This window comes from Polyodon spathula, chromosome 2, assembly GCF_017654505.1.
Source record: "Polyodon spathula isolate WHYD16114869_AA chromosome 2, ASM1765450v1, whole genome shotgun sequence".
Taxonomy (NCBI): domain Eukaryota; kingdom Metazoa; phylum Chordata; class Actinopteri; order Acipenseriformes; family Polyodontidae; genus Polyodon; species Polyodon spathula.
In genome coordinates, this window is record NC_054535.1 from 95,877,523 (window position 1) to 95,895,116 (window position 17,594).

The 17,594-nt window shown below is 35.0% G+C and overlaps 1 protein-coding gene across 1 annotated transcript in view; it reads left to right on the forward strand.

The window, feature by feature from the left end:
• rab27b (RAB27B, member RAS oncogene family) overlaps positions 1-17,386 on the forward strand; it is a 66,847-nt gene extending 49,461 nt beyond the window's left edge. Inside the window, exons 2-6 of the mRNA XM_041235507.1 lie at positions 1,061-1,232; positions 7,758-7,843; positions 10,244-10,347; positions 11,120-11,243; positions 14,192-17,386. Of these exons, the coding sequence (XP_041091441.1) occupies positions 1,080-1,232; positions 7,758-7,843; positions 10,244-10,347; positions 11,120-11,243; positions 14,192-14,378 (654 nt within the window). The 5' untranslated portion in view covers positions 1,061-1,079 and the 3' untranslated portion in view covers positions 14,379-17,386. The remainder of the gene's footprint in view (positions 1-1,060; positions 1,233-7,757; positions 7,844-10,243; positions 10,348-11,119; positions 11,244-14,191) is intronic.
• Positions 17,387-17,594: the final 208 nt, after the last annotated feature.

Genomic DNA, 17,594 nt, shown 5'->3' on the forward strand with positions numbered 1-17,594 from the left:
GTTTCAAACAAAGAAGAATAATTCTGCTTTTGTTTTACTAGTTTTGGTGATTTTAGTTCCAATTTGAATGACTCATAAGAGGGGAAAATGCAATTTATAAGATTAAATAAATAGCAACCAACTCAGAAGTGTGAAGTATCTCAATGCTAACCCATAGCTCCATCTCATCTGTAAAGGGAAACAGACATGGACTACACCCTTCTAATTCCCCACCCGCTGGTTTATGTGCATCATTCTTTCCAGGTGCTTGCCACAGGTTGCCTTTTGTGTAATGTCAATTCGAATAGATTACCATTCATACTGAACCAAAATAAAATATACTTCCCTTTTAACTCTTTTTTGGAATGTAAACCAACATGGAAGTAAAGGTTTTGTTCAGCCTTACACTAGGTTCTACAAGTCAACATTTCAGTAGGCAGATTTGTTGCTGCTGTATTTAAACAGTCTTTGACAGTACTAGCAGTGCTGCAGATGTACCTACAGTATTTGCATGTAAAGACTATCTATAGTCATGTATTTCTAGCCGTATCCTCTTTGCTTTCTTCACATCATCAGAAATCAAGTATTCAATCAACTTTCTATGCTTGTGTGCCCATTATAGTGGAGAGGCTAAGCTAAAAATTAACACAGCACCTTCAGAATGTTCTTGGAAAAAGACGACGCCTCTAAAAGGAATTTTTATCACCAGTCTTAGCTTGACTGTATTTACCTTGCATAGCAAGTTACCCATCCTCTATTTAATGCATATGTTGGCTCAGTCATTCTGAACCAGGGCTTGAAGAAAGTCAGACTGAGCATTGCAGCTCTTCTTTATACTCCAATAGCCATACAGTACTGAAGACCCTTTTATGGCTGCAACGACTTGTCGTTGCTTTTATGATTTTTAATTCCCAGGTTTTTTTGGGGGGGGGGGGGGGGGTTCAGCCATGTCTGCCTCTCCCAGCTGCACGTTTTCAATAAAATGTAGTTTCCCTGACAGATTTCACTTGGGAGTGGATTACAGTGATACATGCCTTAAATACCTAATGCCCAGGGAGTTTGTTTTGTGTTTGTCGTGCAGGTTCTGCACAGTCCTCAATATGACTGATGGGGACTATGATTATCTGATCAAGCTCCTAGCCCTGGGAGACTCTGGAGTTGGGAAGACCACCTTCCTCTACAGATACACGGATAACAAGTTTAACCCCAAATTCATCACCACAGTGGGAATCGACTTCAGGGAAAAGAGAGTGGTGAGTAGTCCTGCTTCTCAATTGCAATGTTTTAAGTCTTTTCTTTTATAGTCCAATAACAATGTACTTTTTAGAGGCTGTAGTGCTTCAGTAAAATGTGTACTAAATACCTAGTGTACAAGACAGTGTAAGAGGAGTGCTATGGTAGAGTTTGAAACATACAAAATATATGCTAAAACTAATTTTAATTTCAAAAACTGAGCACTGTCAGCACCCCCACTCCAACGTGGGTTACCCAGAGGCAAACCACCTACATTCGCCATCTTGCCTGCAAAGCATTGATGTAAGCTGTATTGAAAGAAATGAAAGAAACCCATCTGCTGTTTGGGATTTTTTGTTAAATGTCCATACCACCAAAAAAAAGTTGAATGTAAACTGTGCAAGCGACTGATGTATTATGAAGGCACAGCCAATCTCCGGGGTCACTTGACAAGCATAAATTCATAATAATATTATTATTAGTAGTAGTCGTAGTCATAGTGACTGATAACCTGCTTGGAACAGTGAGTGATAAGGTAAGTTTTTTTTTTTGTCTGCTTCAGTTGGTGCTGCTGCAATGCAAGCTTACTTTTGTATATCGCAAGCAGCATTAATTATGTGTAAATAAACAATGTGTTGTTTTTTTATTTAAATTATAAAAACATTATCGCTGTTCAATATAATGTATGTTTAAACTCAATGTGAATGTTTTATTCTATTTATATGGATTACCTGTAAAATAGGATTTTTAATTAAATATAAAAGTTGCTATAGTGACATCACCAGTAAATTATGCAAATTAGTGCCATCGAAGGTTCAGACCTTCCTTTGGTAATGTGTTCCGAACCTTCAAAGGTCAAAATGTACCCTTCGTTGCAGCCCTAAATGTTACTGATTTTTAGTTCTGTTTTTCAGTTAGTTTAGCATTTATTTTAACTAACTTTCCAGTGTACATTTTTGATGAGTTCCCTTAATTAAATGTATATCTTATGTTTTTCTTTTTGTATTCATCTGTATTAAATACAATGAGCATTTCAATTCCACAAAATACATGTTTGTTAATTATTTGTTTAACCAGTTCTAGTCCAGCTAGCATTTTGTTTAAGACGTTATTGAGCTTCAATTATGCTTTTTACTTAGGGCTTATGCCAAATTTCCCTTTTGGCAAAGACAGTTGAAGCAAAAGATGTGATCTCTGAAATCTGTCACTTTGTGGAGTGTTGATATTCCAAGCAAATGAAACCAGGCATGTTGCCAGTTATGAACCATGCATCACTTACCTGTACAACTGACGAATAATAATCGGTGTTAAACGCCAGTAGCCGGTAACTGGTTTGTCAAGTTCTCTTCTGTTATCTCTAAAATTCTCATGTATTAGTGCCGTAGCAGCTGTACCTAAGACACACCTGTTACTCTTGTATAAGGTTGCCACGTTTTCACATTTTTTGTAAACATGTAAATGACACCTATTAAACAATGAACATAGGGGTGCTGAAAGCCATTGAACAAAACTGTAACCCCTGTATAAGATAATAGCCATGCATTTGTTTTTTGTTATTTTAAACATGTTAATAAAACAAAGCCAGCATCAACATGTGTTTATCTATTTAAGTAAAGCAATCTTCAAAAAAACACATTCATTGCTAAAATGTTTACAACATACTAGAGCAACCAAATCAAACAATACAGACACCTTTATATTGTACATACAGATATGTCAGACACAGTGTATGTACCCCAATAATAAGCAATTATGTGTGACCCTAGATCACTATGAATTGCGTGATCCAAAAATACACACTTAAAAAAAAAAAAAATGTTGTTATACTGACACCAAAAACAGAACAAAAGTAAACAGAAGGCCAGATACAAGTAGCCTATTAAATATCTAAGATTAAGGCATCAGATCTGTCATTTCCCCAGGAATGCTAAACTTTTTGTTAAAGAAAAAACAATAAGTGCTCATTAAATTTGAACCGTATTTCCATGGAATCACATGTATTAAACTACCATCAGTTTATCTGTACAAATTGCTTCTCTACAAAAGCCCTATATTCAGTACCCTGTATAACAAGACACAGGGGGTCCCCAAAGCCTGTTTCCATGACAGTTTCTTCTTGCTACAGCAGGTCTGTCATGGAGCAATTATGTTTCTATTAATTTGATTAAGACGTGAAGCATGGTGGAACTGGAAACACTCAGAACATTGTGTACCATAGGGATGTTATACAAGCAAGGAAGCTATTTTTCTCGTTCACAGTAGGGCTTAAAAGAGGACATCCTTTAAAAAAAAAAAAAAAAAAAAAAAAAAACTCTTTTACCAATAGTAAAGAAATATGTCCATTATATAAATTCAGTTTTAACAAGTACATACCCATGTATTACATAGTATTGTAATTTTGTTATACAACTCTTTTTTCCAAGCATGTTATAATCAAACAGCATCAAAATATTTATATAATAAAGAAAACACTAGTTTCTTGTAACATTTTGAGAATCAGTTTTGGTAACAAGGCTGTCCAATTGTGTTTTTTTTTTTTTTAATAGGATGTATCTTTATATGTAAATAATTGAAGACTTTGGATGGTGCCTGCATTGAACTAGTAAATAACTGCAAATGTTTGGGAGTATGGTTTGATAGGAATTTGAATTTTACAACGCACATTGGTATGTGCTCAAAAAACTAAGTGCAATTGGGTTATTTTTATAGACATTAATCCTGTTTTTCAGAAACTAGAAAACAACTGATTTTGAGTACATTCTTAAGAAGACTGGATCCTTTGTTCCATTCTGCATTGAGGTTTATAACCAACCTGGGTTATTCTGGTCATCACTGATTTATATAGATTGGCTGGTCTGACTTTATCTTGTAAGACTGAAACAATACTACTGTACATAATTTAAGGCTATCCTTGGCAAAACCCGAAATTATCTTAATAAATTGCTAAGCAAGTCGTTTGTATAATCTTATATTACAGACTGTTCTAAATTTAACAGTTCCTAGGGTCTGCATGGAATTCTGGAAAAAGACATTTCGTTTTCTGGCTCCATGGTTTTTGAATAAACTTCAGAAATAATGGAAACTTACTGTCCTGATACCCTTAAAGGAGTTCAAACAACAGCATTGACATCTATATAGCACAGACATGTTTTTTTTTGGCCAGTGATCCTAAATTGTTAATTTGATTAACCTTATTTGTATTGGTTGTGCTCATTAAATGTGACTAATCAGCTTGTCAGAATTTTGGAAAAAGTTCAGTATATGATTACCCTAATAAAATATAATATATAGCGTAATCTAGCTTTATCCATTGCATAAAATGTGTTTGTTTTGACCTGACAACAGTGTGTCACTGCATATACTTTATAATTACCTATATTATTATTATTATTATTTTTTTTTTTTATTTTTTTTTTAACTAAATTCACCTTTCATAAGGATCTTTGACAAAATTACTGTGTCCCTCTTCTGCAAAATGAGTGATGCTCTTCTTAATGTTACATTATCAGTTCTTAAATAGCATCTGGAACATTGAAATCAAACTAATAGATTTTAAGAGTGAAACTGTGACATGTTTTTGTGACAGCAGTACGTGATAGGGACTTGGAGCTGTCACTTTCTACTGTACAAATTAACTAGGCATTTACATTTCTTCGGTATATGGTTTTTGCTGGATATGAAAGTCTGTTATGACGATTTATAAGGTGCAGGAGCTTGATATACGTTATATTCCGGCTGGATTTCTACTGTTCATACTCTTCATTGTGAAATGCGTCATATTCGCATTCAGTGCTAGCACGTTTGCAGAGCTCCGCAAGTCTAGCTCCATTAAGATAATGAGCTTTGAGGTGCTATGCCAGGAAGGTAGTCAAGTTAAATAAAGGATGTATTATCTTGCATTATTCAGTGTTTCAGTGTTTTTTATGTATTCAAATATGATTCCTGAGTATTGATATTTGCTGGCTTCCTTTTTGTATGCTTGGAAGCAATGAATACACTTGCTGTTTTGGTAAATTGTATAATATTCCTTCTACAATGCATTTCATAACCCACAGTGCATACCAGTGCAACAACATGTAAGGACCCTTTTAGTTTAATTTGGGTAATAAAGTATATTTTATGACAGAATGTTACATATTGGCTGCCTTACAGGGGAATGATAACATCTTATTGGAATACATAAAACTACTCAAATTGCAAGATAAATATCAAAGTAAATATAAAAAGTGACCCAAGTAAAAGATCTTGCAAATCATAAGTTAAAACTTGAACTACATCTCTTTTGCAAGAGGAGTGGAAACGATAATAAAACAAATGGTAAATGAAATTAAAATGGTAATTAAAACACTTGTAAGTACAATCAACTCCTATATGAATTTAAAGAGCACAGCAACAGCATTACATTTATTTGGAATTGTTATTATCAGGGGTCAATGCCTGATAGACATGCTTAGCAATGTGACAACTTCTTGTACATTGAAATTACTGAGCATGCCGAGGCTTACTGACAGTATCTTCTGGACATAAAACACAAAAACTGTGGGATGTAATTAAAGCAACAGTAACTTTTATTTTAAGGCATTTGAGTAAATCTATAAAGGCAAGGTTTTATTCCATTCAGAATGTTGTAATGTATACAAACTAAAAGGAAAACAATACACTACACTGGATGCATCACTCCATGTCCTCAAGATAAACCTTCAGAATTCACTTTTGCATTGCAAAGTAGCTCATATTATTAGTATAACATTAGACAAGGATAGTGATTGTCCCTTTTGTTGGTTAGTAAAGTAAACCTCTATGAACATATAGTTCATATTTAAGCAGCTGGGTGCATATGAATGCATTTCCTATTGCACACTACCAAGTAAGGTTGTGTTTAGGAATTTGTGTAATCCATGTTTTGAGTAACATTTAAAAAATAAATAAAGGTAGGATGTAAACCTTTTTGTTCGTGTTGTAAACTGTTTGAAAAGGTACTGCTTTTTTTTTTTTTTTTTTTTTTTTTTTTTGTAAATGGAGAAATGACTTAGCCATCCAATGTTTAGTTAAGGGATCTGCAAAAGTTTAAATAGTGGTCCAAAAGGAGTTAGGTTTTGTTCATAGCCCAAATGGTATTGGCAGGGAGAGAGACTCGGACGCAGAAAGGTGCAAGGTTAAAATTGCCAATGTGCAGTTTTAATAAACAAAAATAACACGGTCAAAACATTTAATAAAACACACTTGCCATAATAAACGGCATAAGGGCCAAAACAAAAGTGTTCACGAAATGTAAACAAGCCGACAGTGTGGAACACGCAACACAGACCTCCACCTCTGTCGCCAACATTAATACCACTAACACTCATGAACACCTATTTTATATACCTCTGACATGAGCCTAATTAATCATGTATTCAATTGTCAGCTCCAGCCACATTCCCATGAGTTTTGCCAACCCAACATTCCCCACAGAAACACTAGGCAGGGCTTCCACACTGCCACAGGCCACATACCATCTTTGTTTACAACACTGCATCAATGACAGCTCAGTTCCAGTTTTTATATTAATAAGGACTACATGACGTAAGACTGTAAAACTTTGGCCAACCACATTTAGAAAAGAAAATAAAAGGCTCAGAATGTGTATCCTTGTCTAAACTCCTACATAATCTGAAGTTGGCAAATACCATATGAATATATTTTTTGGAAGCAGTTAAGTTGTTACAACTTGATGAAATTAATTACCCTTATAAATATTACCATGGTAAATATGCACAACGCTTCTCTTGTTCATAATGCTTTTCCCATGCTTATACTGTGCTTTACTATGGTTGCCATGATTCTCTGTGATTGACCTTGTTTGTTTGTGTTTTGCTGTGCTTCTGCCGATTTAGACTAGTTGTCTAAGGGAATAAGGGAAAGCACCTTACTACAGAGTACAGCTATGGCCTAAAATTCTAGGTGTATGTATGTATGTGTATGTGTGTGTGTATATATATATATATATATATATATATATATTATATATATATTATATATATATATATATATATATATACTGTGTATGTGTGTGTTCATAATGTAGATATTCTAACATCATGTAATCAAAGAAACTACAAAATTATATCACAAAAGTCTACCAAAACCCATAATAGTAGTACAGTATTTTTTTGAGTATATGGGAAAACTATAAAGCAATATGTAATTCAATATGTTAACATAACATCGTTCGGCAGGTTTACTTTGACTTTATGAAGCAAAATGTTCTAATTCTATAGGGTAATTTAAAAAAAAGCTTATAGCCATAGCTGTATATCGCAGTATTTCAGTAATTGCACTCTGAATGATTGGAAACAAGCAACTCACACTTTAATAAAAGCAGAAACCACTGCTTGGAGCAAACTACGTCAAATAATAATAAAAACACTCTGACATCCATTGTGAGGTACGGTAGAAGGCTAAGAAATTAGATTGAAAACACACACACATATACATTATATATTGCAGGAAAATTTGATTGGATTTTAAGAAGTTTGAAAACCTTCTTTACTGTATTTGTACAGATATACAGTAATTCAGGACCAAATGGCACTGCCGGGAAAAATTTTAAAGTTCACCTACAGCTCTGGGACACTGCCGGACAAGAAAGGTAAGGTTTTATGAATATATCGCTTGCATAGGAAAAAAAAAAAAACAGTTTACCATAAAGTAAAAATAACATTTAAATGGCCACAACATGTGCATCTCTGACACAACTTAATAATATTGTATTGTAAAAATCCAGTAGCCCAGTAACCTTAACAGCTTGTATACACTGTACATTATCAGTTAGTCAGGATATACAGATATTTTTAACAAAGACAATACAATAGAAAACTGCATTTAGTAAGCAGCAATGCACATTTGTACCAGTTCAGCTTGTTTTGTACTCCACAGAATGGACTCCTTAGCATAATATAATAAAGTGCTTTTAATCAGAAGCAGCCAGTTGGACTTTTTTTTCTTTTTTTTTTACAACATAATGACAAACACATAATAGAATGTAGAATATATAAGAACTTAAAGGGCACATAAGGACCTTTTAATTTACATGTTCCTATGTACAACTGTTTATGTAAGGTACACATATTTGTGTTAATTTTTACATTTTTAAATTTTTTTTTTTTTTTTACATTTTGACCACTTTTTTAACTTTTAAATTGCATTCCCTGCATGGCTTCCCATATACCTGCATGGACAGCTCAGAACTACATTTCCCATCATCCTCCTCACACATGCAGCTGAGATGGATTTACCAGTGAGCAGGAGGGTGATGGGAAATGTGGTTCTGAGAGGCCCATGGAGTTAAATGGGAAAAACAGTTTTAGCAACACATTGGAACATGTAACACAATAAAATAAAAAGGTGTTCATGTGCCTGTCACAAAGACGGCTGCAGTGGGTGGCGTCAGACCAGAAACAGGAACCAACACAAAATAAAAGTTTTTACTTTTCTCCTCTCCACACCCTTTCTCTGCTCACCGAACACACAACCCCGAGTGAGTGAAAACATGCTGCTTTTATGCAGCTGTACTGAGACTCGATTGCTAATCAATCATTCAATTGGAGTCTCGGTATAACTGCATGGGAATTGCACGTGCAATTCCCCCGTGCTCACATATTGCGTTTAACCTGCACGTGAAGTGCTGTGCAATCCTCGTGCCTAAATACAAATATACATTTTAAATCGCTTGTGTTCATAACCCATATTATCCTGTGTACCAACTACAATACACCAAAATTAACACACTACACGCAACATACACTTTGCCACAGTGCCCTTTAAGGAAATGTATGAAAGAAAGGGGACCATTTGGCCCATCAATGCTTGGTTCCTAGTAGCTGATTGATTCCAAAACTTTGTTGCTTGGTAACGGACATCTAAACTGTAAATTATGACTTTGTAATGTCAGAACAATGGGTTATGAATGTATTGTGTTTTACAATCTGCATCAGAAAAAAAAAAAAAAAAAAAACAGGTGTTGTTTGTTATTGTCTAGCAGATCTTATCACACCATTTTAAGCTGTTATTTCATTTAAGTAGCAAGGCAGCTGAGAAGATATTAATGGTGTTTGCAATTTGTAAAATAGCGTTGATTTAAGGAGGTATAAATAACACAGCTGTTCCTGCAGAATTGTCTTTAATTTTGGAATGTAATAATTTAACAGTGGTAGCAACCTTCGCAGCAGAAGCTGCTGTGTGGAAACAAGCAGCTAACTTTAGGTTCTATGGAAATTTGCTACAAACTTACAAACGATTCACCTCTTTGGTGGATGTTTTGGTTAGGTAGAGAGAACCCACTAAACTATGCTTTGAAACATTAATTTAATAAGGGCTATTTTTAGGCTTCAGTTTATCCAGAAGTGCTATTTAAGTTTTTATTTTTATTTGTTCTTGTGTAGAAGTAGCTTAGCTGATTTGAGTGAAATATTATTATTATTATTATTATTATTATTATTGCTTTATGTTTTCAGAGAATTGACTGGGCGGTTACTTTTTAAATAACTTAAAGACATTCATCATAATGCAAGAGATAGGTCATGAGGCACCGTTCTGTAAAGGAACTGTGTGACAGGGACCATGTGAAAGACATCAATCAGTAGACACTTACCCAGATGTAAAAAGCAGGTATTGAACAGGCCGTGTCAATCACCTGAAGTGTGTCGTGCAGTAAGGATTCTTATCAAGTTATGAGGCTGTGTCCACTTTAGCAGGGGCACACCATTTTGAATGAAGTCGCTACTCCATATAGAAATTAAAGTACAAGGCACTGAATTCTGAGCCTTCAGTGAATTAATTTGATTTAGTGTACTCCTTTGTGCCTGCAGGGCCAGCACAGGTACATCTCTTACACATTTGTTATTTTATGAACCATAAACATTTTGATTGGCTATTTTATGTGGAGGGTCTAAGAGGATAAGACAAACCTCTCCTCCTGAATTAGCAGACCAAACCTGCTGACTGTTAAATGAATCTGTTTTTTTTTGCTGTTTGTCATTGCTGTTTACAGGTTCCGAAGCCTCACCACGGCCTTCTTCCGAGATGCCATGGGCTTTTTATTAATGTTCGACCTCACAAGCCAGCAAAGCTTCTTAAACGTCAGAAACTGGATGAGTAAGTATCAAATGGAATGCTGTAAAGCTAAAGTGATGGGCTTCTTCCCTCACTCGCTGGCCGCTTGAGAGATTTCTGTTAATGAACAAACAATAGCTGTTGGGGTTCTTCCTTTTAATGGTGAAATGCATTTTATGAAGGTTACTAGAAGGCATCCTATTGATTGAAACTTTTAAAATGCTGTTTTCATATTCGTGTTAATTCATGTAACTGTTTGTACTGCATTTGCCAACATCTGTGTTCCTGCATCATGGCTTGTCTGGATTTGAAAATATTAAATCGTAGATATGCCAGATAGTGTCAGCATTAAATAATCAGTAAATCATATTTAGAAGATGTTCCTAGGTATTGATTAGGAAGCAAAAACCCTGCCAACATTGAAGCAGGCAGGAAACAAGCAACATATCCACACTATACTTGCGTTGCTGAGAGGTGTGTTTGCTGAGGAAGGAGAACAAAAACAGAGGTACAACGTGAACATTACTTCAAATACTCAATCATAAATTCTAATATGAAATGTATAAAAATCTTGGGGTATTAGGCAATTTTGTTTAGCGCTTGAGTTTATTGATAAACCGATACCTGGGCCTGGTATTGCACCTTAGATTTTATCAATCACAAGTCCGTGGTTAGCCAAGGGTTAATGCAAGGTAAAAGCATGTTAGGCCTATAGTTTCTATTCACTTTTACACATGACGTGAATATCAGATAAACAAATAGCTTTACACTCTTCTTTTAAGGTAAATTGTGTTTGTTTCTCCTTCTTTTCTAGGCCAACTCCAAGCTAATGCATATTGCGAGAATCCAGATATAGTATTAATTGGGAACAAAGCAGACTTGTCTGATCAGCGAGAGGTTCAGGAAAAGCAAGCAAAAGAGCTGGCAGATAAATATGGGTGAGTGCTGTACCTTATATCATTGACAACCCTTGTTTCATGTACCCCTGACCAGTGCTTTGTTTGTTTTAACCAGGAATTAAGTATTTGTTTTAAACATGCATTGACATGCGCGTTAGCACGTGAAATCGGCCACTGAGTCTTTGAACAGCGTGTGGGACAGTGATGGCCTAGGGCCTGTGTTCATAATGAGACTGCCATGCAAATAAAATAAATAAATAAATAAATAGAAATGGGTGAAACTAAAACCCGAGTCATTGGGAGTACTTGAAGACCAGAGAAGAAAAACTCTTCGAGCCAATCATACTGTTCTAAACAACATCTCGAGTTTTAGAGAGATCACAGATCATAATATTGTAGCGTGTGCATTAGGAGTGGTGTTGGTCTTCAGAACTAATGCCTGGTTGTCCTGACTAGCTGAATTCTAACACAGGTCAGGAACTATAGCCTGGCTGAATCCCTCCAGCACTGACACATTTAATTTAAAAATATGTCTTAATTTCCTTATTTGTGTGTGATGTTTTTTCCTTTTGGTGTGTCTCCATAAAAGGCATTGTAAAAGCATGGTAAATTACTAAATATGGTTAACCACAGTAAATCAGGACAAAAGCATAATAACCTGCTTAAGCATTGTGCAAATGTACTTGTATAAGTGGTAATGCATCGTAAAAGGCCTTGCTTCGTGATGATTATGGGCGACGTGGTGTAATAGTGTTAAAGAACCCCCTGCAGATTTTACAAGCAACACATCACTTTACCTTTGCTCTGTCTCGTGTTGTCCATATCTCAGCAGTTTATTTTTTCAACATATTCCTGATAGCTTTTTTTTTTTAACTTTCACTTGATAACGTACGCCAGGAGAGGGAGGTTCTTTCTTCTAAGCATCACGTTGTATCCAGTTCAAGTTTCCCTTTGAAACAATGCTGGTTGTCTGATTTTAAACGAGTGCTGTATTGCAGGAAGTAAAAACCAGCATTGTTGCTGGGGGGAGGGGGAGCGTGATCTGGATACGCTGCAGTCCTTAGAATCAGAGATTATCCCGGGGATATTGGTGTGATCAATGCAGATCTGGGGAGAAAAAATTGTTCTGATGTTTGGTGGTGGTGTGTTTTTGTTTTGTTTTTTTTCCTTCCATTTTTCTTTTTTTTTATATACATAAAATGGGGGGGAGGGGGGGGAACTAAAAAAAGAAGGCAATTTCATTAAGGCGGGTTGTTTTTACATTACTACCCTACTGGTGGTTGAAGACGGCTGTCAAGCCAAGTTGCTGTTTCGGTGGTCCAAAATAACTACTGTGAATTAAACAGAGTGGGTGCCGTGCTATAGTTCACATTGCAGAAAATGGCGAAAATAATCTGTTTCACTTGTGGAGTGAGAGAACGACTGGGGGGCAGAGTGTTGATCACGGAAATTGTTGACAAAGCCTGTAGACCCCCACTCTCCTGGAACAATCCATAAGCTCAACTGTGAGCACCATCTCTGCCTTTATTATAAATGCTTTCCTGTTAAATATAGTGACAGTACGCTTGCATCTTATACAATAATAACTAAGTCTGCTTTTTTAAAAATAAATAAATGTAGTCTGCATGCGTACTTGTGTACTAGTTATGTGAACCCCTGATTATGGATCAAGAGGATACGAGGCGTTGGAAAGCCAAATTCTCTGCAGAAAACATGTATAATACATACATACTCGTCACGGTAACTACAGCCTGTCTGCATGTTCTTTGTGACCAGATTATGTTGGAGACAAACATGGTGATCCAGCAAATTATAAAATACACCCCATGTTTAAACAAGCATCTTTTGAAAAAGGAAGTTGCCAGACATTCGATTCCCATAGAAGACAGAGTGAAAATTCAAGTGGTTATTTTAAACTTTATGAACAGAACATTAAGATTTTTTTTTTTTTCTAAGTTGTACACAGACCCTTTAAGTTAAAAAAAAAAACAACAACAACAATTAAACATATATGACAAGTAACTAGTGTTTTTTGTTTTAATTAGCACTATTTTCTTACTACATTTTCCCATTGTAACAAAAAATGATGCAGAAAATGTCAACTTTATGATTAAAATAAACATGTACAATATTAAAAGCTTATTGTTGCAAATAGGCTCAAATTCCATTCTCACCATTCTCTCCATTCCCCCACCTTGCCACAGCCCGCACTGAAAGTATTTTGGGTGGCTAAAAAAACAGGGAAAATGAAGGTGCCACAACAATAGAAATTAACAAGAACAATTAACAAGAAGTGTACATAGTTGGGTTTTTTTACCTTGCTGTACACCATTTATTTCAGCCCTTGTGCACAAGTAAGAAAAAATAGATTGCACTTGAAACTAAATATATATTTTACCTCAACTTTATTTGACTGGATACTTGCACCAAGTTTCACAGACCCTATTTTACTGCCCTGAAAAACAAAACATTTACCTAATTCTGCTTGGCAGGTGTTGTTTTGTTCACTCTCAAGTATTGGCATCTCATTTTTTTTTTACTTCTCCTCACTTTCATCTTTGTAGAATATCATTTATTTTCTCCTGCAAACAATAGTAAATGTTGAGAAATCTATTGCCCAGTTGATTTATGAATGTCAAAAGAGTCGGCGATATGTTTATAAAATATACCAATGCGATAAGGACAACACAGGACACATCAAATGTAATGTGTTTCTTGGAAACGTTGCAGGGTGTTCTATATTGTAATGTGATGCTTTTCATTTATTATTGCTTTTTTTTTATGTAAGCTTAAGGAAACACTAAGGACTGTCATCCCCGAATTAATTGAAAATAAGAAGAAATTGTAACAAACATGTACTAGCTATAATACCTTCACACTTTATTAGCAATACCATCTTAAGTGATGTTTGACAATAAGTCAAATTCTCATATTGAGTTGCATTTCCAAATGACCTCCTCCTGTGTTTTTTTTTTCCTCTACTACAGGATACCATATTTTGAGACTAGTGCGGCTACTGGATCAGACGTTGATAAAGCAGTAATCACGCTCTTGGATTTAATAATGAAGCGCATGGAGCAGTGTGTGCAGAAGACAGCACCCGAGTCTGCCAACGGAGGGGGCTCAGGAAAGCTAGAGGCTGTGCAGCCCCAGGAGAAGAAGTGTGCCTGTTAGACTGCAAGCTAAACAGTCCCCCTTTAAAGAAAATCCCAACAATGGACAAAAAAGAGAAAAGTTATGTTATTTAAGCATGGAAGATGTTTGGTAGGTAGCTGTAAGATAGACTTGTCAGGCCACATTTGGCTATACCATAAAGATTTGCTTGAGCATCCAATTCTCAATACTGTATTATATAAAGTAGATATTGAACATAACACTGTCCTGGCAATATAATGAGCACCATCTTTGTGGATGTTATTAGTGGCAAGTTTGGCCAGTCTGTGACATGGCCTCCAGATATCAAAGATTCATAATCCAGAGTCTCAGAGTCTGAAGTGTTCGGCCATGCTTGCTTTTCTTTTTCATTCGAATATGTTTGATTGAGTCTATTAAATCTCCATCCAGGACCAGACTTGTACTAATACAGTTTTAATTATATTGAGATGTGGTAACTGGGCAAAGGTTACATGTTGTACGTGAGGCAGTCATAGTTGAATTGTATTATTTCTTTACCGACTGGCATGGGTGCATACACGATAACAATGTCTCTATTAAAAAATTTAAAATTTAAAAAAATATATAATTTTAAAGAGCGCAGTGGTCTGCTTCCTCTCCTGATTTAAATCCTGATCAGGCTGACCAGTGTCTACTTTCAAGATGATTCCATCTTATTTCTGGCAGGACAGTGTACTATATACTATACTCTAAACACAAATGTAAGATGCTTCAGTAAATCTGCTCTTTATATACTGTACAGTTGTGAAGGTAAAATCTCTGGTATTAAATAGTAAAATAATGGAAACTCTTATTCATTCATATTTAAGATTGTTTAATTAAATGCTGTATTCATATTCATTAATTATCACCTGGATAGCTGTTGCTATATTTGTGCCAAACCTGTTTTTCCCTTTTCAGTACTCACATGAGCCTGGTGCGTTTGACAAGACTGCCTTAGATGATCATAGGACAAAGGTGGTGGTTGAGATTTTTTTTTACCCTGAAGTGTAAATTATTCTCATTTGTTCCAAAAGATTAAAAAAAAAGAGAACATGTTAAGGGTAATAAAAATTAACACATGCCAGGTTAAAATTAAAGGCTTTTCAACTAACACACTATTTAAATAAACCATACCTATTGTGCACTTCCATTCGTTATAAACTGGAAGTATCACGTGTATTGTTATTTTAAATCGTGCCACTGGTTCTACACTGATAAATAAATACCTGTTTGCAAGCCTTGCTTTCGGGTTATCTTGCACTTCCTTTGGTCAGTTCACTTGGAGAGTGAAATTATCCCACCCCCTAGAACGCCTTATTTCCTGTCACTAACCAACTAATGGTAAAATGAGCTAGAAAGTGAAACAGTAACATACTTCCTGAAAAAAAGACAAGCAAACATTATTTAACCTAGTGTAACACCAGGTCTTTACAGTAAGAGAAAGAGTTTAGAGTGTGAAATGATTTTGTTGGACATAACCATCAGGTTTCTTACGGTTTGTCATTTTTCATTTTATAACTCGAAAGGGTGTTCACCTTAAACAATGAGAGTACTTTGCTCTTGAAGTAAAAAACTTTGACATTTTTTCACTACACATCAATTCCCATCATGGTTGCACGTAATTTTTTTGTTTATAATTGAACCTCTCTTGAGACTCTGGCCAAACTTTTCATGCCATGTTTTACTGCTTTATTTGGGCATTTCTTGTTATCCTATTATGTGATAATGCGAAAGAAATGTGAATGCCACCAAGATACCAAGCTAGTCACCTCTGCTTGTACATAATAGTTATACTGTAATATTGATCATGAACATTTTCCGACTGGAACATGACACAGGTTCACTGGACTTAACAACTACAGTGGGTAATTAAATGGTAACAGCATTACTTTGCTTAAAACATACCAACATGGGTGTGTAAATCATTACCAAATCAGACTTTAGTTTATTTAAACAATCGTTTTGAGATAGTGGAAGACATCAAAAAAAATTAATGCATATCATTGAAAGAGACACGTATTCATTTTAAAATGCCTGACCTAAGTTAAGGATAAACAAATGTTTCAACAAAACTGCCACCTTCAGTGTTTTGTCGACCTGCTTGTGTACAATGATACTGCACTGTGTTGAGTAGGTAGATACAGCTCTCTTACGTTCACCCAACAACTGAACCACACACTTCTACATTTTTTTATTAAGATAACTAGAATATCAACCTAGAAGAAACTGGAGTGACTAGTGAAAAATTGTACAATCCCTTTGTTTTTATGTCAGCGTTTGGACTTAATAGCCTTTATCAAAAGTTTACATTGTCTGGAGGGTTAACTTTTTCTCTGTAATGGTGCCTGTGATGCTATGTGACCAATAATAATATCTTGTGAAACCTTATTTGTAAAAGTTGTGAATTACTGAATATTTTTAATGCATCGAAATATTAAGTGAAACAAAAAGATATATGTATGTAACCATATTGCAGATTTGAATTAATTTAATTGTTTAAAAAAACAACACTTTGGGGAATTTGGAATGTTCTATGTATTTGAAAACAAAAAATAATAATCAATGTGTTATGCTTTTAAATATCAATATGCCTGAAATTACCTGAAGCATACACAGAGTTGTACCAAGCATATTTGAATGCACCCTTAGCATGGACCACAAAATGTACGTGAGTGGCTTGGTAAGTGTTCTCTATGTTTACCAATGTGTCTCATCACATCTTTAGTGTAGTCCTGCTGTCTTCTGCTGTTTCATTGCCTAAAATGACCACGAGACATGGAACTTATATAGCTAATGATGGTTAAATATCATTTTTCTCAATTCATTTTAAACTAATGTGGTGTTTTGGGTTTTTTTTTTTTTAAACTTGTGTGTTTTCAGTTATTATTACTGCAGGGTTAAAAAAAAAAAAAAAAAAAAAAACCTTTCAATAAAAATAATGCATTATGTAACTGTGCACAAGCGGTATTGGAAAACCTTTTGAAAAATGTGCTAGTGCATTAATAAAAGTATTTATAAAAATGTGAGTTTAGCAAATTGCTGTCTGTTTGATAATTTTAATAACAAATATAGCTTGTTTTTAAAGATCTTTTGCATAAAAGGCCAAAACCTTTAGAAAAAAAAGAATTTTCGAAAATGAGGGAGTATTAGTATAAATGAGTAAGACTGTTCATATATTAGCAGCACTGAAGTACTGATTTGAACGATTAATAAACTATTAAACCATAGAGCCAT